A 9,241-nucleotide genomic window follows, 5' to 3' on the forward strand; every position below is an offset into this window, starting at 1 on the left:
AACACGAGAACCGAATTTACGTTCAGCCCTCAAGCTTACACGTTAGCCCTGTTTCAGTGGGTTCTTCAACTGCAGAAATCTTCCGTCAAACACTGGCCTAGACTTTCCTCTGGACTGAGCAGAATTTTAAATTTAATGTAAAATGCAAATTTGAAACAACATGTCAGAAGAAGAAGAAGAACGTAATGATCCACTCGAGTGATGATGGAGGAAACAGCTGGTGGGGCGAGCCGGTCCGCTCGGTTTGTTAAACCATCGCAGGAGCAGAGAGTAAGAGAGTGTTCATGTGTTAATGTGAGACGTCCAGCCGTTCAGCGTCATGCTCACTCCTCCAACGTTTCCTGAGTTATCCATTCACACAGTCTGTGTGTGTTACTACGCCTCGCACAACGAGGAACCTCTGTGATGTTTCGGGAGCGTTTCCACGTGGCTGTTTGAAGCAGCTTGGATGGAAACACTTTATACGGCTGTCACCGGACGGCCTCGCCGCAAAAACCGGAGGTATTTTGTCAGGTAAGTTTGAGAGAACAGTTGGTCTTGCAGATTTGATAGAAAACAGGAGCTGATCAAAGTCCATCTTTTCGTACTGTCTATGACCTCAAGCTGTGAAGTGGGGACGAGGAGATGCGTCCTTGAGTGTGATTTTAATCCCGTCCACATCAGTCACAGCAGTCAGTGTCACACAGCATCTGCAGCATCAGCATCCACTTACTGAATACATTGCTGCATGTTTTAAAATCACATTCAAGCTATTCCCACAACTCTGGGGTAACAATATCCAGGAGAAGTGGAGCTGAGACTTGTGTCAGTCTCATTGAATCCACTCTTAGGTGGGATTCAAAGGATCCTGACATTTTGGTATCAAGTTGATCCAGGTTATCTGCCTTAACTTTTGAAATGCCCAATCCCAGCCTTTTATCTGGATCCAAGGGAGGGACTGGATTACAGGATCAGGATCTGATCTTCAGGATCTTCGGGTTGAAATACCCAGTTTCAGATCAGATCTAGTATTTAATCCAGTCATCCAGCTCGTCGTTAAAAAACCTGTTCGTGAGCCGTCATCCTACCTGCAGCCCCGCCTCCGACCGGCCTGAACAATGAACTATTGTTGAAATTACATTTTTATTTTGGTGCCAAGACATTTCGGGCATATTATACGTACACTATTCAATTTGTTCTCAACCCGCTAACAAATAAGAGACTTGGATAATTATGGGTCAAACACACTAAATCAGACTCTCCTCCACGCTGTTACACTAAATTACTTTCTCTCAGTAATTTACAAGCAGCAATTGTCCTCGCAGATTTAAAAACAGAAGCCAGCGACGTACATCAAATCAGCAGAGAACATCAACGATAATAAAGCAGAAAATAACTTCAAGGTAACAGGGACACCATGATAACCGCTCCATGTCCTGAGCGGGAGGACACCTGAACACACGTCAGGTCTGCACGACCATGTCATATCGACATCAACGACCAACACTGACAGGAAGTACGTTTCAGGGCTGCTACAGTCATCGTTGTCCAGACCCGGTTCAGAGGTTCTGTCGCTGTGTTCACTGTTATGACTGGGACCTGCCAGACGTTCAGAGGTTTCTGTCGCTGTGGTTCGCTGTTTAGACTTACACATGCGTGTTCAGAGGTTCTGTTGCCGGTTCCGTGTTAGACTGGACACTGCCGGTTTCAGGGCTAGTTCCTGTCGCCGTGGTTCACTGTTTAGACTGGACACTGCCGGTTCAGAGGTTCTGTCGCCGTGTTCACTGTTAGACTGGACACTGCTGGTTCAGAGGTTCTGTCTTCTCGGGTGTGGACAAACATACTTTCTTGTGTTTGACTTCATGATCTTTGGTTCAGTGGAAATGAACTGTGAATGGAAGGTGTGGCCTCGCTCTCATTTGAGTTTTTAATGTTTGGTCCAACAGAAGAAGAAAAAGCTTTCGGCTCTCTGTAGGTCTGTCATGCATTACCTGTGGCAAAGACCATATTTAATTACTCTTCCTGTCAATCAGAGCGCTCCTGAGCAGTCACTTCCTCCTGCCTGCGCACATCCACAGCGGGAGATGAGACCCCCTCAGAGGCTGTCAAGACCCAAAGGACCGGCGGGATCCCCGTAATTATGCGGCTCCGCGCTCTCCATCGGAGGTAATGAAGGCTAAAGTGAAAAGCCTACTCTGGAGTCCTTTTTACAGCCAATCAAACATGATTCATGCTCCGTGCATGATATCGGGGTGAAGCAGTCACCTGTGCCGTCGGGTAAATAACGGGAGTTTTAGGGGAATCTGGCACAGAGCTCGTTAAGAGTTTTTTGGTTGGTTTGCGATGGTCGCTGCTCTCTGCAGGGCTGCAGTCTCATCCACAGCTTCACATATTGATTTATCTGCGCTGCTCTCTTCTGTTCAAAACACAGAGAAACATCACACGCTGAACACAGCCGGTACACCAGCAGCAAACCACAAACAAGGAGCCTTAAACGCCTTTCTGACAGCGCCGAGGCTGATTATCTGCAGGCAGCTCTTTGAGGACTGTCTCCTGTTTTCTGTCTCCTTTGTGCCGAGACAGGACGGAGATCTCACAAGTTGAACGGAGTCGAGTGAAGGCAGAACATTGTGTTCAGTTCAAGTTAGAAAAGCTTGTTTAAAGCCCAGAAACTGAAACTACACTGACCTGTGATCAGGTGAACACTGTCTCTGTCACTCATACGTCTGTTCTCACACTGCGTAACTTTGTTAGCTCAGTTCGTCAGCTTGACGGACTGAGTGTTTGTACCAACAACCGGGCTCAGCAGCCTCTATGGACATGATGGCAGAGGAGCAGAGAGTGAAGAGGACGCTGACGGAGGAAGCTAAGAAGAGAAAAGGAGAGAGTGAGCGAGCAAGAAGCCGCCGGACAAGAGTAAATGTGGGACTGACTTTTAGTGGTTGGTGAGAGCTTGGTGAAATAAAAGGCTGAAAGACAGACGCCGAGCTGGGCTGACTGCTGCTGGACTAGGCAGTGATATCAGCTGCTGCTGGTTCTGGTTCTGGTTCTGGGCTGACTGCTGCTGGACTAGGCAGTGATATCAGCTGCTGCTGTAGGTTCTGGTTCTGGTTCTGGGCTGACTGCTGCTGGACTAGTCAGCGACATTAGCTGCTGCTGGGGACAAATACTCGAGTACAGCTGAACGTAGTTACCACAGTGGGATTACACTCGCTCATGTTGCTTTAAACAAAAACTGATTCATGTAAATGAAGTCTTCTTGTTTTCTGTTCTTGGTCCGTCTTTGTGTTTCGTGTCCGTCACGCCGCTTCAACAGGCTCACGGATAAACGCCGACACACACGAGAACAACCACACACCTCCTCTGCTGCGTGAGCGGCTTCTGGCTGCAGACAACAAAGACGGAGAGGACGGCGAGTGATGTGCAGCCCGGGCTGAAGGCTGAGCTGCTGGAAGGTGATTCTGTTTCTGAAGCTTCAGCACCTCGCTGTGATGTTCCACACTTCAATACGCTTTGTGTTCGACTCAGCGTTTTCAGCTTTTCACCAAAAAATAAGCAGAGAACAGAGAGCGATCACCGGTTTACCGTTCATTCTCTAAAGTCGCACACATCAGTCTGTCCACACTGGTTTTTCTGTGATCAGATCAGACGTAGGCCGGGTCCTTATCCGTGCCATCATCCTGCAGAACACGCTGACTCCACCCATCCCACCCACTGCTTCTTCATTGTCCGGAGGGCAGGAGAATGAAGCTATGAGGAAACTCAAGACAGAAAAACACGACCTGGATGAGCCTGCTGCCTCCTGGTCCTGGATCAGAGGCTGCATGGACGGACAGTAACACCACAGAACATCAGGGACAGAGGTTCCTCTTTCTGTCCTTCACTTCATTCATGTTGAGAGAGATTCAAATTCAGCTGAATGCAGGAAATGAAGTCTGAGACACTCAGAGTCTCACGAGGGACGACCCCAGACCCGCCGGCAAGGTGAACGCCTGAAGTGGCACGAAGGAATCGAATCGGGCCACGCGGGACGAATTCTCCTCTAAACTTTACGTTGTGTCAGCGGGCCTCACTGAGTACTGTACAGAACCACGGCTTCAGAACCTCATCGAGCTGCTACCAGAGCTGTGGCAAGCACGAGACCTGCAGGTTTAATACACACACACTGAGTGTGTGCAGGCGTTCACATGCTGACGTGTGTGTGTGTGTGTGTGTGTGTGTGTGTTTGTGTGTGTGTGTGTGCACAGACACACTCTGACAATCATTCCTCACATTTAGCTCTGAAGACGCTCACCTCGACTTTGACAAGTACTGGAAGTGTGCAGCAGAAGAAGAGCGAGAGAACGGAGACAATCTGTGAGACAGAGACTGTGATCACTGTCTCATCAGCTGTTATATCACCGTCACAGAGACTACGTCCAGGTTTTAGACAGTCTGCGGGGACGTCACAGAGACTACGTCCAGGTTTTAGACAGTCTGCAGGGACGTCTCAGAGACTACGTCCAGGTTTTAGACAGTCTGCGGGGACGTCTCAGAGACTACGTCCAGGTTTTAGACAGTCTGCGGGGACGTCACGGAGACTACGTCCAGGTTTTAGACAGTCTGTGGGGACGTCTCAGAGACTACGTCCAGGTTTTAGACAGTCTGCGGGGACGTCACGGAGACTACGTCCAAAATAAGCAGACTGTGATATTATGGGTCAAACATTAAATAAACTGCTCCACGCTTTTAACCTAAATTACTTTCTCTCAGTGAATTTACAAGCACAATTGTCCTCGCAGAGTTTAAAACATAAGAAGGGGAAACGATAACTCAATCAGCAGAGAGAGCCTCAGATAATTAAACAATACATGGCAAGGTAATCAGGCACCTTTACCGGCTCTCATGTCCTGAAGCTGAGAGAACAAACCATGAACACCACGATTCGTTGCACGCCATGTAATGGAATCACGACCAACACTGGATTTTTTTTTTTTTTTTTTCTCTTTTTTTTTTTCCGTCCCCTTTTGCAGGAAGTCCAGTTTCAGCGGCGCTACAGTCATCCTGGGTCCCGCGACCGGTTCAGAGGTTCTGTCGCTGTTTTCACTGTAGGGGACTGACACTGCTGGTTCAGAGGTTCTGGTCGCTGTGTTCACTGTTAGATGGGACACTGCCGGTTTCAGAGGTTCTGGTCGGCGTGTTCACTGTTAGACTGGACACTGCGGTTCATGAAGGTTCTTCGCCGTGTTCATGTTAGACTGGACCCGCGGTTCAGAGGTTCTGTCGCCGGTTTCGACGTTAGAGTGGACCTGCCGTGATGTTCTGTCGCCGTGTTTCATGTTAGACTGCGACACTGCGTTCATGAGGTTCTGTTGCTGTGTTACACTGTTTAGACTGGACCCTGCCGGTTCAGAGTTCTGTCGCCATGTTCACTGTTAGAACTGGACACTGCCGTTTCAGAGGTTCTGTCGCCGTGTTCGCTGTAGACTGGACCTGCCGTTCAGGAGGTTCTGTCGCGCGTGTTCGCTTTTAGACTGGACCCTGCGGCGTGTTCAGAGTGGTGTCTGTCGCGCTGTGTTCGCTGTTAGACTGGACACTGCTGGTTCAGAGGTTCTGTCGCTGGTTCGGCTGTTAGATGGACCTGCTGGTTCAGAGGTCTGTCGCCTGTGTTCACTGTTGACCGGACCCTGCCGGTTCAGAGGTTCTGTCGCCGTGTTCACTGTTAGACTGACCTGACGCGGTTCAGAGGTTTTGTTACTGTGTTTCACTGTTAGCTGGACACTGCCGGTTCAGAGGTTCTGTCGCCGTGTTCACTGTTAGACTGGACACTGCCGGTTCAGAGTTCTGGTCGCGTGTTCACTGTTGGACGGGACAGGGACGGCCGTCTTACTCCGCAGGTTCAGAGGTTCTGCTGCTTGTTCACTGTTAGACGGACAACTGCTGGTTCCCGAGGTTCTGTCGCCGTGTTTCACTGTTAGACTGGATGCCGGTTTCAGAGGTTCTGTCGCCGTGTTCACTGTTATACTGGAACTGCAGGTTCAGAGGTTCTGTGGCTGTGTTCACTGTTAGACTGGACCCTGTGGTTCCGAGTTCTGTCGCCGTGTTCCACTGTTAGATGGACACAGCAGGTTCCGAGTTCTGTCGCCGTGTTCACTGTTGACTGGACACTGCTGGTTCAGAGGTTCTGTCTTCTCGGGTGTGGACAACATACTTCTTGTGTTTGACGTCATTGATCTTTGGTTCAGTTGGAAAGAATGTGAGGAGGGTTGGCCTCGCTCTCATTTGAGTTTTTTAAGTTTGGTCCAACAGAAGAAGAAAAAGCTTTCGGCTCTCTGTCAGGTCTCTCATGCATACCTGTGGCAAAGCCATATTTAATTACTCTTCCTGTCAATCAGAGCGCTCCTGAGCAGTCACTTCCTCCTGCCTGCGACATCCACAGCGGGAGATAGCCCCCTCAGAGGCTGTCAGACCCAAGGGACCGGCGGATCCCCGTAATTATGCGGCTCCGCGCTCTCCATGGAGGTAATGAGGCTAAGTGAAAAGCTACTCTGGAGTCCTTTTTTACAGCCAATCAAACATGATTCATGCTCCGGCATGATACTGGGTGAAGCAGTACCTGTGCCGTCGGTAAATAACGGAGTTTTAGGGGAATCTGGCACAGAGCTCGTTAAGATTTTTTTGGTTGGTTGCGATGGTCGCTGCTCTCTGCAGCTGCAGTCTCATCCACAGCTTCACATATTGTATTTATCTGCGCTGCTCTCTTCTGTTCAAACACAGAGAAACATCACACGCTGAACACCTCCGGACACCAGCAGCAAACCACAAACAAGGAGCCTTAAACGCCTTTCTGACAGCGCGAGGCTGATTATCTGCAGGCAGCTCTTTGAGGACTGTCTCTGTTTCTGTCTCCTTTGTGCCGAGACAGGACGAGATCTCACAAGTTTAACGGAGTCGAGTGAAGGCAGAACATCGTGTTCAGTTCAAGTTAGAAAAACTTGTTTAAAGCCCAGAAACTGAAACTACTGCACCTGTGATCAGGGAACACTGTCTCTGTCACTCATACGTCTGTTCTCACACTGCGTCAACTTGGGCTGAAAGGGCTGAAAGCGCCGAGCTGGGCTGACTGCTGCTGGACTAGGCAGTGATATCAGCTGCTGCTGTAGGTTCTGGTTCTGGTTCTGGCTGACTGCGCTGGACTAGGCAGTGACATTAGCTGCTGCTGGGGACAAATACTCGAGTAGCTGACGTAGTTACCACAGTGGGATACACTCGCTCATGTTGCTTTAAACAAAACTGATTCATGTAAATGAAGTCTCTCTTGTTTTCTGTTCTTGTCCGTCTTTGTGTGTTCGGTCGTCACGCCGCTTCAACAGGCTCACGGATAAACCCGACACACACGAGAACAACCACACACCTCCTCTTGCTGCGTGAGCGGCTTCTGGGCTGCAGACACAACAAGACGGAGAGGACGGCGAGTGATGTGCAGCCCGGCTGAAGGCTGAGCTGCTGGAAGTGATTCTGTTTCTGAAGCTTCGAGCCCTCGCTGTGATGTTCCACACTTCAATACGCTTGTGTTCGACTCAGCGTTTTCAGTTTTCACCAAAAAATAAGCAGAGAACAAGAGCGATCACCGGTTTACCGTTCATTCTCTAAAGTCGCACACATCAGTCTGTCACACTGGTTTTTTGATCAGATCAGACGTAGCCGGGTCCTTATCCGTGCCATCTGCATCTGCAGAACACGCTGACTCCACCATCCCCCCACCCACTGCTTCTTCATTGTCCGGACGGCAGGAGAATGAAGCTATGAGGAAACTGGATGAGCCTGTGCTCCTGGTCCTGGATCAGAGGCTGCATGGACGGACAGTAACACGACAGAACATCAGGGACAGAGGTTGCTCTTTCTGTCCTTCACTTCATTCATGTTGAGAGAGATTCAAATTCAGCTGAATGCAGGAAATGAAGTCTGAGACACTCAGAGTCTCACGAAGGGACGACCCCAGACCCGCCGGCAAGGTGAACGCCTGAAGTGGCGGAAGGAATCGATCGGGCCACGCGGGACGAATTCTCCTCTAAACTTACGTTGTGTCAGCGGCCTCACTGAGTACTGTACAGAACCACGGCTTCAGAACCTCATCGAGCTGCTACCAGAGCTGTGGCAAGCACGAGACCTGCAGGTTTAATACACACACACTGAGTGTGTGCAGGCGTTCACATGCTGTGTGTGTGGTGTGGTGTGTGTGGTGTGTGTGTGTGTGTGTGTGTGTGTGTGTGTGTGCACAGACACACTCTGACATCATTCCTCACATTTAGCTCTGAAGACGCTCACCTCGACTTTGACAAGTACTGAAGTGTGCAGCAGAAGAAGGCGAGAGAACGGAGACAATCTGTGGGACAGAGACTGTGATCATGTCTCATCAGCTGTATATCACGTGACAGAGACTACGTCCCAGTTTTAGACAGTCTGGGGGACGTCACAGAGACTACGTCCAGGTTTTAGACAGTTGCGGGGACGTCACAGAGACTACGTCCAGGTTTAGACGTCTGCGGGGACGTCAGAGACTACGTCCGGTTTTAGCACGTGTGGGTGACGTCACAGAGAATACGTCCAGGTTTTAGACAGTCTGCAGGGACGTCACGGAGACTACGTCCAGTTTTAGCAGTGTCTCTGCCGGAATGAGCATAGTCTTCCGCAAAGGAAGTTCATCCTCGTGATTGAGCGCCAATCTGAGTCGTGTTTCTGTCACTTCCTCCGCCTCTAACGCGCTGTCACTTTTGAGCTGCTCACCTCTAATTAAACTCTCCAGCAGCTGCTGTCACTGATTACTCCTGACGAGCTGAGGAAAGAAACAAACGAGCTCCTCACCTGCAGAGGGTCGGAGCGGCAGGTGCGTCTCAGCTCCAGGCAGGTGGGCTTGTGCCTCTCACTGGTGCGAGCACGACGGCACGATGTGCGGCGGCGGCGCTCGGCGCACGCCGCCGCACCATCGTGCCGTCGTGCTCGCACCAGGAAGGACACAAGCCCACCTGCCTGGAGCTGAGACGCACACTGCCTCCGACCCCTTGCAGGTGGGAGCTCGTTTGTTTCTCCCTCAGCTCGTCAGAAGTATCAGTGACAGCAGCTGCTGGAGAGTTAATTAGAGGTGAGCAGCTCAAAGTGACGAGCGCGTTAGAGGGCGGAGGAATGACAGAAACACGACCAGATTGGCTGCTTCAATACGAGGATGAACTCCTGTGCGGAAGACTTAGCTTCATGCTGCAGAGGACAGACTGTCTTAAAAACC

General features: G+C 50.3%; 1 protein-coding gene across 1 annotated transcript in view; it reads right to left on the bottom strand.

Annotated features, from left to right (window-relative positions):
* Positions 1-7,733: 7,733 nt before the first annotated feature.
* The window catches only part of LOC104937900 (GDNF family receptor alpha-2), a 42,988-nt gene continuing 41,480 nt past the window's right edge, over positions 7,734-9,241 (bottom strand). The window contains exons 6-7 of the mRNA XM_027281362.1: positions 8,824-8,988; positions 7,734-7,808 (exon numbers count right to left, since the gene is read on the bottom strand). Of these exons, the coding sequence (XP_027137163.1) occupies positions 7,734-7,808; positions 8,824-8,988 (240 nt within the window). The remainder of the gene's footprint in view (positions 7,809-8,823; positions 8,989-9,241) is intronic.

Source organism: Larimichthys crocea, chromosome VIII (genome assembly GCF_000972845.2).
Source record: "Larimichthys crocea isolate SSNF chromosome VIII, L_crocea_2.0, whole genome shotgun sequence".
Classification (NCBI taxonomy): Eukaryota; Metazoa; Chordata; class Actinopteri; family Sciaenidae; genus Larimichthys; species Larimichthys crocea.